Source organism: Monocercomonoides exilis (genome assembly GCF_001643675.1).
Source record: "Monocercomonoides exilis strain PA203 chromosome Unknown scaffold5-2102611, whole genome shotgun sequence".
Lineage (NCBI taxonomy): Eukaryota > Preaxostyla > Oxymonadida > Polymastigidae > Monocercomonoides > Monocercomonoides exilis.
Genome location: NW_027150550.1, coordinates 331,826 through 346,160, shown reverse-complemented (window position 1 = coordinate 346,160; position 14,335 = coordinate 331,826). Strand labels below are relative to the sequence as shown.

The 14,335-nt window shown below is 46.8% G+C and overlaps 1 protein-coding gene across 1 annotated transcript; it reads right to left on the bottom strand.

Moving 5' to 3' along the window:
• Nucleotides 1-351: 351 nt before the first annotated feature.
• On the bottom strand, nucleotides 352-13,639 carry MONOS_7564fu7565 (putative membrane-associated tyrosine- and threonine-specific cdc2-inhibitory kinase; the record flags this gene model as incomplete). Its single annotated transcript, XM_067877900.1, has 1 exon — nucleotides 352-13,639. The coding sequence occupies one exon, from the start codon at nucleotides 13,637-13,639 to the stop codon at nucleotides 482-484; it is 13,158 nt and encodes a 4,385-aa protein (XP_067734139.1). The 3' UTR covers nucleotides 352-481.
• Between the last annotated feature and the right edge of the window lie 696 nt (nucleotides 13,640-14,335).

Genomic DNA, 14,335 nt, shown 5'->3' with positions numbered 1-14,335 from the left:
TTCTATCTTGTTATTTTGATATTGTATTGAATTCATCTTTCATCTTGTTTGCTTTCATTTCTGTCAACAGCATAGTCTTTGAGAATTTTAATTTAAAAATTTTTCCTCCTTTTCACTTGAAATAGCAAAAAATCTGGCTTTTATGAACTACAGTTAATGTTCGCTTTTCTCTCTTCAGTGCGTTTCCTCCACAATCTTGAAAAATACGTGAAATCTCGAAAACTATTTGTAATTTGTTCCATTTCAAAAAAGAAAACAAAAGCCATCATATTACAAACAATCAACAAAATATTTATTCAGAGTGCTTTGCTCTTCTCAGCACAAGAAGTTTGAGCGTTGTCTTTTTGGTAAAATTGTCTTTTTTTTTCTTTTGAAAAAATGTGAGATGTTTTCAAAATTAATACAAGAAGAAATTAGAAAGATAAGAATAGGAACAGTTTTCCAATCAAACAATAAGAGAAACAAAAATAATGTTTAAAATTCACCTGAAGAGAAGAAGAAGAACAAATACAGTAATTACACTCGTCAAATCTTGAGGTATTGAAGGTGCAGGAGGATATCCAAACACATTCATAAATTCTTCAGGTGATAGCAAATGAGCCACTTGATAGTAGTAGTCTTCCTTTCGCTGTCTGATTGCCCTCATATTTGCATCTTCCTCTTGCACTTGCTCTTGTGCTAGCTCTTCCTCTTCATTGTCTGGATATTCTGCAAACATCTGATTATGTAATAGTTGAGGCGGAGTTAATGAATTGTCCTGAGGGTATGTTGCAGCAATCTCCTGCTCAACAGCTGCTGTGCATATCTGTTCAATCTCTTCTTTTTCTTTTTCTTTTTCTTTTTCCTTTTCTTCTGAAATTGTTTGTGCCTGGGTGAGATCCAAACCAAACGAAGCAGTCAGTTCTGAAGGAGTTGAAGATGGAATTGATTCCAGTGTTAGTAATGTGTGTGCGGTGTGGATCATCTCATTGTCTCTCTCTGCAATTGCTGCGGTTGTTGAAGCAGGAGAAGACGAATTATGCTTTCGCTGCTCGTTATGAGGCGAGCTAAACTGAACAGAAACACGACGAACATGCTTTTTAGGAGGTGTAATAGATAACGATGCCATGCTTTCAACAAGCGAGTTGTCATCTTTCCCTTCTGAAGCTTGACCTGCAACTGTCGAGCCGAATGTAGAAGTTGTTGAAGAGTCACTCGAAGGCTGTGATAAGTGTGCTTGAGTTGTCAAAGAAAGAGCATCATCGGCGCTTCGTTCTGTACCATTCAGCATCTTCGGCTTTAAAGAATTTGAGAATGAAGAAAGAAGATGCAAAGGATTTGTAGGAGGCAATGAGAAGCTAAAAGCAGGGTTATTTAAATGGCGGGCTGGAGTAAAGTGCACATGAGCATGTGTGGAAGTTACGTTCAGTACCTGCATTTTGTCTTTGCTGCGGTTTGTGGAAGACAGCGAATTGACAGTTGTGGAGAGAGTTGGGCGTGGTACGGCAGACCTGCCGCGTGTGAGAGCAGAAAAAGTAGCAGCAAGAGGCTGATCCAATGGCTTAAACAAAGAAATGGCAGTTTGCCCACCGATCTGAGAAAGAGGAAGAGAAGCACTCAGTTGAGGAGGAGTGACAGGAGGAGAGTTGGAGTGGCGGAAGGGTGGAGAGTATTTGGCGTGTGGTGGAGGAGGTGTGGACGACGAGGGATGAGAAGAAGGCGATAGGCCAAGTGCGAGCGTAGATGGCTGGCGAGAAGGCATCGACGGAGGAGGAGTGGATGGATGACGAGAATGAATCCTTCGACTGCCTTTTGAAGAAGATGGGAAAATTGAGTCTGGACTTTGAGGAATTGAAGATGATGCAAGCGATGAGGAGCGGATATTGCTACCAATATTCCCGACAAGTTGGGTGTGGAACACAGCTGGCTTTTTGCCAGTGTAAATTGGTGAATAAGACGAATCGAAATATGAAAAAGTCGAATTTTTGATATCTTTTGAATTTGCTACTTCTTTTTCGAATTCTGTTGTCATTTCAAAAGGTAATGCATCTTTGTCAGTTGGTGACAATGGAGGTGTTTCTGTCGGTTTCTCTGTTTCCAGTGAAGTTGTTGTTTTGTTCATTTCCATTGTGAACATATGCTTCTGCAACGGAGAAGTATACGCAAATTCTTGATTTTTAATATCCCCCGAAGGAGAAGACGGTGGTGAAACAGAAATCATCGAAGCAAATGTGGCTGGAGTGTCGTTAGTGCGAATTGTCGACAATGACTGAGAAAGAGGTGTTGACTCAATCTGTTCAGTGTCATGTACAGAAACAGAAGAAACAACAGACGAAGGAGAAAGACTTGACTGATTAGCAGGCAATGTGCGTGAGGGTGCTGTTGGCGTGGATGTCGGAGACGTCACTGTTGGGCGCTGGGGAGATGGTGCCAAGATGAGATTCTGTGCTATGCGAGAGGAAGGCGACACTCCAGAAGCAGATAGTCCCAGCGATCTTATTGTTCTGCCTGTGCTTGGCGTCGTTGGATGTGGTTGAGTCTTTTGGCTGATCTGCAAAATCGGCTCGTGCGAAGCTGATCGGATGGAACAGCGCTTTCTTGTGATTGACGATGAAGGTGAAAGAGAATGTGAATGAGACGCGCTTTTAGAGACGTTATTGCTACCGAAACGAGAACGCTTCTGAGATTTTTCTGTTTGAGGAGTAGAAATAACTTGCGAGCCTGTTTGTCGTCTTTGTGGAGAATCCATCACATTCAGCTGAGAATCGCCTTTCATCGGAGAAAGAAATAGAGACTGACCATCCAATTTTGCATTCTCATCCTTCGAGCTCTTTGAATGTTCTGAATGTGTTGAGTGCTGTGATTGTTTGTGTTTCGTTCTTTTCTTTTTCTTTGTATGTTCTGAACGATCAGAATGCTTTGAATGCTTCTTCGACTTTCTGTGAGTCTTTGCGTGAGAATGTACTGTCTGATTATCTTTCTCTTTCTCTTCTTTTTCCTTTTCTTCTGTATCACTGTCGTTCTGCCGTTCAGACAGAAATGCCCTGAAATCTCCTCTGATGTAGGACACAATAAGCATTGCTGCTATCTTTCCAGCTATTATTGTTTTCATCTTGTTAGGATCGGCAAATGGACGTGATGCACTTCCATCTTTCAATGGCGAGGCTGATGTTGAGGTTGTTGTGGATGATATTGTTGATTTTGCCTTTCCTTCCTGAGAAACGGTTGATGCATCTGGATGAAGCGTTGTTGAGGAGTGGCGCAGAGGAGACCAAAGAGTCTGAGACGACGGACAAACTTCTCTTAACATAGGGGGAGTGGTTGGAGATGCATTGGCAAGAGAGTTCGCCCGAGATCGTTCTGAAGAAGGCGTAGAAAGTTCGACAGTAGAGGTGATACTGGATGAAGGCGATGCGTTGTCGAAGTTGGAGTGGTAAGGAGTGGATGCAGCTGAAGATGAGATGGAGAATGGGGTTGTTTCTTCTGAAGAATATTCTGTCCCAAACTGCTCGCTCGAAAAGTCCTCTGTCTGCCTTTGCGATTCCTGGAAGCTGCTGTAATTCTTCATCGGAGAGTCATCATTTGCGTAAGAACTGCAATCGCCCAACAGAAAATCGATGTCTGGATAGATCGATTTGATAAGTGCATTGTGTTTCTGGTTGTATTCGAAGCTTCTGATGAACAAGCGAACGAAAAAGGCAGTTGTGACAGTGCAGTTGATGAAGTTGAAGTAAAATGGGATGGGACAGGTGATAAATGGAGTCAGCAAACACGGAATGGACATGATGCAGAATGAGTTAATAGCAAACTCATATGGCTCTGTAATGACATCTTCGATTTTGGCTGATAGAAGCGAACCATTTGTGGTAAAACGAGACGATGCTGAGAAATACCGATGCGAAAGGGTTTTGAAAGGAGAAGTGGCAGGTGCAGCACCTTCCTCATCGCTTTGATTGTGTGCTGTTGATGTATACGAGCGGAAGGCTTCCCTAACTGGAGTGGAAGGCGATGCTTGCTGCCCAAAGGGAACAGTGGAGAAGAGGAGACCTGGTGGTTGTGCCTCCATTGAAGACAATAGAAACGAATCAGCATCGAGTTGCAGAACATCGCTGGTCAGCTCAAGCGCTTTCAAGTCATCCTCCAGCGATGTGAGAGGCATCTGTGTGGAGGTTTCCTTGCCACGGATAGCCAGATTGATTTCGATAACATCATCGTTATCTGATGAAGGAGAAGCAAGTGATTCCAATGGAGGCAGGCTGTCATTGATGTTGCGAAGCGGACGGATTGGACTGCTAAGCCCTTTCGAATTAGCCACAGGTGAAGACAGTGGAGAAGACAATGCCGAAAGGCGGATTGGCTTCAACGAGATTTCTTCCTGGACACTTCCCTTCCCATCTTCATCAGCATCCCAACTGTCCAAAACACTCCCCTTTGGCTGATTTCTCAGCACCTGTTGTGTTTCACCAGAAGCAAGTGAAGGTGCCTGGCGAGTTGGAAAAGGAGTTGCTGGAAACGAAGGCCTGGAACAATTCGCATTTTGAGGAGAAGCAGACAAGGCATACTCTTTCATCTTGGCAGAGTTGTGCTTCTTCAGCTGAGAAGAGAATTTTGTGGTGCGAGTGAGCAAAACAGGAGACTGGGGTGTGAAATCTAAGGCAACATTGCCCTGTGGAGTGCCAGCAGTGGGAGTGAACAAGCGCTCCGGAGTTGTCTGTGCCTCAGGTGTGGACATCAACTCAGTGCTCCTCAGTGCCATTGGCGTGACTGCAGCAGCAGCTGTTGGAATTGAAGCATTTTGACAGGACAAATAGCCATTTTTGATTGGCGTGCCGATCGACTGGCTCAAAAAGGAAGGAGGGATAGAAGAGACAGGTGTGTTAACATCTGTCTGAGAACAGGCAGAAGGGAAGGAAGGAGGCGTTGGCGTCGACAGAGATGCACAAGGAAAGCTCCCAGTTCTGTTGGTGTTCGACAAATGTGGAAGTGGCGAACGAAAAGACGGAGGAGTCGATGCGTCCGGCGAAGATAGCGGATCTTTCTGTGCAGAAGGCGTTGCCAAAGACATTGAATGGTCTTTCATCTCCAAAGAAGGGAAAAGACGAGAAGATTTCTGTGAAGCAAATTCGTCCTGCTCATCTACTATGTCTTCCTCCTCCTCTGAATGCTTATATCGAACAGGCACTTGCTGAAGCTCGTTCTTTTTCATTTTATCTTCTCCATCGACAAAGCTGTTTCCCTCAGAAAATCCGTATTCGTCCACAAATTTGAGAGATTCTGGGGTTGTGCCATCAGAATGAGCAGACACTGCTTGTCTGTTGAATCGTCTGTCATAACGAGGTTTCAGCGAACCAGCAGAAGTCAAATCAGATTCTGTTCTGTATGAATCAGGCGACATTGACGGAGACATCAGCGATGAATACCCACGTGGTGCGGGCTTTGCCAAGAAAGTCTTTTTTGGTGTGAACTCCACATTTGCAGTGTTCATTGTGCTTCCATCGTCAGCTGACTGCAATCTTATCAGCGGCGGCGGAGGAGAAGGTGTTGTTTGGTTGTTCATTTCTCCGCTTTCTCCGATGTTTGAACGAAGACCGTATCTGCCCCATTGCCTTTCAGGAGAGAAATGCTGGCTGTCTGTTTTAGATTCTGTTGGATGGTCAGAATCCTCAGAAGGCACAGCCTCAGTCGTTGCAATAGAAGAGGTGTCATCGCATCCCGTTTGAGATATTGATTCGGTCGATGAACATCTCAAAGCAGAGGGTTCTTCAGAATGTGCTGGCGCATCTGCCTCAGCCATCGAGCTGTACGAACCAGTTCTCGATGGAATCAGCGGGAGTTCTCTGCTGTTGGTCAAGTAAGAAAAATTTTGCTGCTGCTTTTGTTCATTCCGCAGTGCTGGCTGTTCAGACTGTTGAAGTTGCTGAGCTATTTGAGATTGCTGTGATTGTTGCAGATGCATTAACTTCGTGTTGCTCATTCGTGAGGGCGAAGCAGATGGCTCTGAAAAGGCAGGGAGTGGTCCTCTGATCTGCTTGGGCAGCTTTACACTGTCATCTGAGTGGCGGAGGCTGTCGAGAGGGTGTTTCTGTGACAGAAGCAGCTGCATCTGCTCCTTCTTGCGGAGGGACTCGCTTTCATATGATCTGTCTGAGAGAGGGGCAGCATACCTCACATCCAGCGGCTGCATCTGCGTCTGCACCAGAGACTTCAGAGGAAGCGACGAGACAGGTGAACACTGCTTCGCGTATTGCAATGCTTTTCTGCTGGAAAAGTCAGGCGGGAAAGGGTTGGGCGTGCTTGAGAATTGCATCTCCCTCCGATGCGACTGCTGCGCAGAAGAGGGAGGAGAAGGGACAGGAGTGGAGGTGTTTGTGTAAGGCGGTGACGGGGCGTTCGAAATCGACGCGTCTGGCTGCTGGGCGATGGGGCAGATGATGGGAAGGCTCTCGACGGATGAGATGGGCATGCTGCAGGCACTGCGATACAAGAGTGGACAAAGCTGCTGGCGTTCGTTAACAAAGCTGTTGAGAGGATTTGTGCATTTGAAGTTCTTTGAACGATTAAGCTTGTACTCCATGGGCTGTTTGTCCTTCCGCTGAGGCTTTGGCTTGACGGCTAACATTTCAGAGAGCGCTGCTGAAGACGAGGTGGACGCACGCACAGCAGAATTTCGAATAGCAAGTTCCGCTTGGTCAGATGAAGAAGAAGAGGAAGAAGAAGAGGAAGAAGAAGAGGAAGAAGAAGAGGAAGAAGAAGAAGAAGAAGAAGATGATGATGATGAGACATCAAGCGACTTTGCGCATACAGAACGGACAACATCCTGCTCTTTCTTTGGTGTGCAGAAGGAAGATGACTGCGACAGATGCGAATGGTCCATCGTCAGTCCTCGCGTGTGCTTCGAAGGTCTTTTCAGGCCGAAGGTGGGCGACACGTCAGACACGTTGCACTGGGGCATCGATGCGGCATCTGCGCTGCTCTCTTCAGGCAGCTTCATCTCGTCGCTCGAAAACGGGCTGGCGGGCACAGACACGGGCGACACGTGGCTTGCCCACGACCGCTCAGTGGGCAACTCGTCGGGCTGCGCGTGGAAGGAGGCAGAGGAGGAAGAGACAGAGCCTGGGAAGGACTCCACTGAGATGTCCAAAGGCCTCTCTTTAGCTGAAGACGGCAGCTTCTTGTCGTCGTTCAGCAGAATCGAGAACTTTATATTCGTCTTCTTTCTTGGATTTATGGTGTTAGTCTTTTTCTTCTGCGGCGAGGCAGAAGCAGAAGACGAAGGCTGCTTTGCTCCTTCGCTGCGTGTTTGGACTTCTGCTGTTGCAGACGGCTGATTTGCATTGTGAGTGTCACCTGCTGCTGGCTTCGTCTGCTCGTCGTTTGTTTCTGGGGTATGCTGATCGTATGGCGTTGTAGATAAAGAATTTAGATGACTTACCTTTCTTATCTTCGCTATGTCCGGGGAAAACGGCTCATTTTGTGTGAAGTTGGATACATTATCACCCTGAGCAGTGGTTGAAGAGACAGAAGAAGAAGAAGATGTTGATGATATCGATTGAGTGTATGGAATCATCGGTCTTTTGTCTTCGATGTACGGGACGCCGTAGATGGTTTTGACGGAATTCATGTTTTGGATCGGTTGAGCATTGCCCTGACGAAGCTGCCCAGGTGAAGCAGCACAGAGAGACTGAGCAAGCGGCGAGTGATAGGAAGAAGACGGCTGGCTGTAGAGCGGAGAGCGCACGTTTGGCGACGGCTGGGCAGAGAAGGAGGAGGCGGAGGAGACCGAAAGAGAAGGTGAGCCGCCGCCTGAGGAAATAGGAGGAGGCGGAGGAGAAGGAGACAAGGCAGAAGCGAGCCGGAGAGGGTATTGCTCGGAAGAGGGGGTCTCAACAGACGCAGCTGTGTCTGGCGATCCGCTTGGGAATGCCAGAGGCCAGTTGATGGTGAGAGCAGGCAGAGTGGAATTGGGTCTTGATGCGAATGACATGGATCTGTAGAGAGGACGTTTCAGAGAAGAGGTGGAAGAAGAAGAAGAAGAAGAAGAAGAAGAAAAAGGGATACTTTTGCGCAGAGAGTTCCTATTGATGAACGCGCTGGAAACAGTCGGAGAGGCAGAAGGGGAGTTTGGTGAGGAAGAGGAGGAGGAAGATGATGATTGTCCAGAAGAGGCAACAGACAACGCCAGAGAAGAAGTTGAAAAGCCCTGCTCGTCTGAAGCGAAAGAGACTTGGTTGACGCTTGGGTTGACAGAGCCGAATTGAAGAGGAGAAGTCGAAGGGGCAGGCTGTGCGCGCTTTAAATTGGCGTTGGGGGAGAGAGAAAGCTGGACTTCTGAACTATTTCTCTTACCACCAGAGTCTTGAGGGCGGATAAGGAAGCCGATATCCGATTTATTAGGAGGATTGGCAGAGGAGTCAGGGAGAGAGGAATCAGAGCTGCTCGTGTCGATGAGGCAGGAAGAGAGGGAGGAGGGAGGAGGAGAAGGGGCGAAGCTTTCTTTGAAGAGAGAGTGCTGTAACTGGATGTCTGCATTGGCAGTGGAGGAAGGTGAATTGATATTGGGAGAACAGGAAGAGGCAAAGGAAGAAGAGGAAGAAGAGGAAGAAGATGAAATGGTTGAGGCGGAAGCGATTGTATTTCCTGAGGCAGCAGAGGCAGCAGAGGCATCAGAAGAAGTCAACAATCCAAACTCACCCAATGCAGGCGAGCGAGGGAATGGCAGATTTGCACAGGAAACTGTGCGCCCCAATTTCAGTCTGTTAAAAGAGCGCCTCACCACACTCTCCCCCTGCTGTGAGAGAGGAGAAGGAGGGGGAAGGAACCTGCCTCTGCTGCTGATGCTGTTTCCGAGGCCAAGGACATTGGGCAACCCTTTTGCCATGATGTTCAGAGGGCCATTAACATCAGCAGCTTCCCCTGACTGGAAGGAGTTGGAGTAGATAACGACGCCGTTCATATCGGATGCACAGCGCCGATGGCTCCAGTTCTGATACGGCAGAAGGAAGCCGGAATGGGAACGCTTCATATTAATAGAAGGGTTACCAAGTTTGTCGAGTGCCTGCTTGTTTGGCTGGATGGCTTCTGTTTTGTGTGGAGGAGAAGCAGAAGGAAGAGGAGGCTTATGCGAAGAGCTGAGCGATTGGGAAGAGGCAGAGGCACCAGCTGCATCGGAGAGGGGAGGGGCAGAGGAAAAAGAAGGCTTTATGAGAGGAGATGTGGCAGACGGTGATTGAGAAGAGGGGTAGAGAGAGGAGATGAAAGAAGGAAGAGGCGAGGTGCTGAAACTGGAAGAGGCAGAAGGAGAAGAGGCAGGCAAAAGGAAAGAATCAGAAGGAACGGAAAAGGACTTCGATTTGGTGCAAGCAGAAAGCCTTCCCTTTGGCTTGCCATTGGAATCCAAGCGGCTGTTAGCGAGAGAGATGCTGTTGGGCGAGTGAGAGACAGGGGAGGACTCAGCAGTGGCAGAGAAGGAACGAGAAGAACCGGCAGAAAGTGTGGAAGATGTTGATGTGGATGATGAAGAGGAAGAGGCAGAGGTGGAATGCGGAGAACGTGAATGACTTGGGGAAAGAGATGTTTTGTGAGCAGCAACAGCTGAAGTGGAATCATCAGAATGAGCAGGAGATGAGGTAGAAGGCGTCGATGACGAACGCGTCGCTCTCTTGCGGATTGTGGGTGGAGGAGACGCCTGAGGCAAAGAGGGTTCATTTTGAAGGGTGTATTGGTTATCCAATGGATCAGACAGATGCTGCTGAACAGGAGGAAACAGATGCGACATGGAGGAGGAGGCAAATGAAGTGTCGTGTGGTGATTGGGATATGCTCCCTGACTGCTGCAGAGAAGAATTAGGAATGGCGTCAAAGAGAGAAGAGCCACTTTCATCGTGTGGCAGTGAGTGTGTGGATGTTCCTGAACGACTGGTTTTCCTTTCTTTTGAGCTCTTCTTCTTCTTCTTCTTCTTCTTTTTCTCCAGCTGCTGAGACGAGCTGTGTTTGTGGCGTGTTGACTTTACTGCTGTCTCTGGCGTGGCTGTCTGCGAATGTTCTTTCATTGCCTTCTTATTCTCAGAAACTGGAGTCAAAATGTCTTGTTCGTTTCCTTCCTTCGAAGACGATCTTTTGCTGCTGGATGAATCTTCGTCTTTCCTCTTTTTCTTTGGCGTGTGTTTGAATTTGACTATTTCATGTGACAGACTGCTGCGAGGTGTCTGCTGAATGTCATTGCTCTCCAACAACTGAGATGGCTGTGACTGGGCAGATGAAGGAGAAGGAGAAAGAGGAGAAGGAGATTGAGAAGGAGATTGAGAAGGAGAAGGGGAAGGAGAATTTAAAGCAGCAGCAGAGCCGTTTGATTTGTTCGCGCACACACAGCTTGGCGATGGGCACGAAGGGACTGAATGTGAATGACGTGAATGGAATGAAGTGTTTGGAGATTGGGATGACATGCGCTGAGAGGGAGGAGTGCGAATTGTGGGGGAGGAAGAGCGGGAGTGGTGTGGAGTGACGTGAGAGGAAGGGTTTCCAGAATGGCTGGCGGATGTGCTGAGCAAGACAGACTCAGCCATCTGCTGCACAGCAGGGAAGGAGGCAGGGCAGAGTGAGGTGGGGGTTGACGTGTCTTTGAACGGTGAAGTGGTTTGCTGGTTGTTTTGAGGAGTGGACGGAAGAAGGAGAGGAACAGGCAGCACAACTGGTCTGTTCGGGTCAGCATCTCCTGCATCCTTCTCATTGGATGCTGATGAAGGAGTGCTCACATTTTGGAAGAGCGGCTGGAATTCAAAGGGTGCTGAATGAGTCGGAGAGAAGCTGCCTTCAGACTGAGCATATGGCTCTGTGGAGTTTGTGAGGTGGGTGAGCGAAGGGGAGACTTGCGAGGCAGAAATGCGATGCTCTGAAAGCGGGCTGGACTGTGCTGTTGTTTGATGGGTGGGCTGTTTGGAAAGGCTCAGATGGAGTTCTGTGACGTGGTGGAAGGGAAGGTTCGAAGAAGGCGATTTGTGAGAAGCGATGGGTGTTTGGCTGAGCGAGTTTGTGGAGTATGACAGTGCAACAGAGTCGACAGAAGGCGAAGCAGGCAGTTTTGGACTGACTGCTTTGGAGGATGAGGAAGAAGAGGCAGCAGAAGAGGCGTTGCCAGAGAGTGGGGCTGACTGAGGATGGCTGGGCGACCGCTCAGCTGAATGCGAGGGAGTGGAAGAGCTTGAAAGCGAAGGGAAAGAAAGCATAGAGTCAGACGAGGCAGACTTCCCCAGCGCACTCAGAGGAGGTCTGGTTTTTTCCTTCATCGGAGACGAGAGGGATGAAGTGTTGCCAGATGAGATGCTGAAAAGAGAGGGCTGTCTTGAGATGGAGAAGTGCTCGTCTGCTGGCAAGTCGTGTGGGATTCCTGCAACAGATGCTGCAGCAGTAAAAGCTGCTGTTGTTGCTGTTGCTGTCTGGTGTGTGTCTGTGTTGTCTGCTGGTGTTCCCATTCCATCCACAAGCGGACGATATTCAATGGGCGACCCCAGAGCAGAGCTGCAAATTGTGTCGCAGCCAAAAGAAAAGCCTGATCCGAAGGAAGGAAGCGAAAGCACAGGAAACGTGGGAGATGAATCCAAAGCAGACTTCCTTTGTGAACCGAGAGTGGATCCAAGAGGAAGCAGCTTTGTGTCCAGGTTGAGTCTGGCCTTGCGCTCGACGACAGGAGAAGGAGGTGCACAGCGCATGGGAGAATAAGAAGAGCTGGGCGGAGTGGACGAAGGAGGAGGAATCTGCCCAAACTTCTTGTCCTCCTTCACGGGCGTGCTTCCGAAGCCATAAGCAGCACTCTCTGAAGCAGCTGAGGCAGACGAGCCTGCTGCGTCATACAAATCCTCGTTTTCTTCTTCTCCGTCGCCTTCCATCTCCTCCTCTTCCTCTGACTCGATGCTCACGTCAGTCTCTCTGCGCAGGTCGTCTTCCTCGTGCTCCTTCAGAATCTCCATCATGCGTGTGATCTCCTGCGAGCGGGAGTCGAAGATGCTCGAGTCAGGCGGGATGAAGAACGACGCCAGCTGCAGAGGATGCAGAAGGGCGGCTGGGCTGAAGTTGGTGATGGAGGCAGCGCCGGAGGAATTGCGTGTCCGACGGGACATTTCTGTGCCGAATGAAGGAGAAGGAGAAAACGAGGCGTCTTGATGCTCATCGTGAAGAAGCTGGGGAGAAGAAGAAGAAGAAGAAGAAGAAGAAGAAGAGAAATGAGGTGGATGAATGGGGGTCTGCTGGTGACAGGTAGCAGAGTTGTCTGCTGTTTGTGACGATTGCACAGCATCAGGAAGATTATTGCTCAGATTTGAATTTGCTGCATTGGATTCTTGGCTGTCGGATGAAGCAAAGAATGAAGAAGGCACAGCAGAATCCGATGAAGATGCAGAATTAGAAGAGGAAGGCAGTTCTGTTGTATCAGAATTTGCAAGAAAAGAAGAAGGAAAAGAAGGAAATATTGGCGAGCCTGTTATATTCCCCTGAGAATCTCCCTGTTCGTAATTGATAGTCCCCGACTCGCCATAATCAAGCGTCCTCTTCTCGCTCAGATTGTCCGGCCGCAGCGGCGCCTTCTGCGAGAGGTTGTAGTACGTCTTCCACATCAGCGACACGATGTTGGATGTCCTCCGCAGCATCAAGTGTGTCAGCGGCATCGTCGGCCACTCCCTTTCACGCGCCATCTTCTTCAGCGTGGGCGTCTCCAGTATCATGTCTGCCGTCGGCCGCTCGCGCGGATCAGCCGAAAGCATCTTCCGCACGAGCGTAGACAGCTCCTCGCTCCTCCCTTCCAGCAATGGCGGGTCATCTCTCAATCTGTGCCACAGGGCTCCCTGTGATGGAAGATCCACAAACTCACTCACCTCGAAGATAGTCGCCCCAATGGAAAATATATCGGCAGCAGTTGTCGTGTATCCCGATAAAATCTCAGGCGCTAAATACCGAGAATCTCCTTCTGAATTCGGAGAAGTAAAATCGGTTATATGAGAAAGTCCAAAATCACCAAGTTTGTAATCCCCATTTGACATTAAAAAGATGTTATCTGGTTTAATATCCAAATGAACCACTTGCTGATCATGAAGCCATTTAGCCGCTAAAGTTATGTCCAACAAAATTTTCCATATTTCTTGTTCTGAAATATGTGGATAATGAGTTAAAAATTCATCGAGATCTCCATGATCACAAAGCTCAATTTGAGTAACCATATGCCCTTTTTGCTCCCATGCCTGAACAAGTTCAACGAGATGCGGATGTTTTCCAATCAGAGCATAAGTGTATAACTCTGTTAAGCTTGTTTTTCTGTCAGTATTTCCTCTGTGTTTCTTTTTGCTCCATTTTACAGCATAATATTTATTATCTTGTAAACTTCTAACTTTGTAAACATCTCCAAATGAGCCAGTTCCGATAAATGCAATAGTCTCAAAGAAATGAGAAAACTGATGAGCAAAGTCGCTTATTCTATCAGGGCGATATACAACCCCTGGCTTTTGTGCTGGCAATTTCCTTTTTCTTTGGTTTTCTCCATCAACTGTGTCGTAATCCTGAGGAAGTGGTACATATTTTTTCTTTTTAAATTCTGTCTCATTATCGAAAACTTTCATATCAGGAAGGGGCTTTCCTTCACCTCCATCTAATTGCAATGGCTCATTTGATTGCTGCATATGAAAGCTAACCGCTAAAGAAATTAAAGCAAGTGTGGCAAATAAACCAGCAACTTGAAAAATGCAAAAATCAGTTCTGTAGGAAATGGGATTTGATCAATTAATCACAAGTTTTTTTTTTCGAAACATATAAATATTCAAAAGTCAATTCTTATTGGAATGAAACAATAAATATGTTTTCCTATAAAATTTTTTATCTTGTTTTATTTTTATTATTCTTCACTTTTCTTCAAATAATCCAACTGTTGTTCATTTCAATTTGAGAAATTTTCTAATACGAATTTAATTGGAAGTTTCAAAAACTGTTCCGAAACAAAAGTTGATTGACTTGAATGCAAGATGAAAAAGTCTATAATTGCTCCTTTCAAAAGTTTCATCAAATGAATTATCTTCAACAATTCATTAAAATGTTCTTCACAAACATTAGACAAACATTGTTGCAATTGGATATCAATCCAAATTTCACACTGAAAATAGAATTCATCTGTTAACATTTTTTATTCGACGAATAAACAAAAGATCTTTCGATTCCATTCAATAATTTTTGTTTTATTCATCTTTTTTATAATATTCTGATATTTCTCTCTTCAAAAGTGATTAATGAAACAAACAATAATTTATCAATAAACCAGATGTTATAATGAAAATTTTGAAAAATCGTTTTATTCATTTTCAGATATTACAAAAAAAACAAAA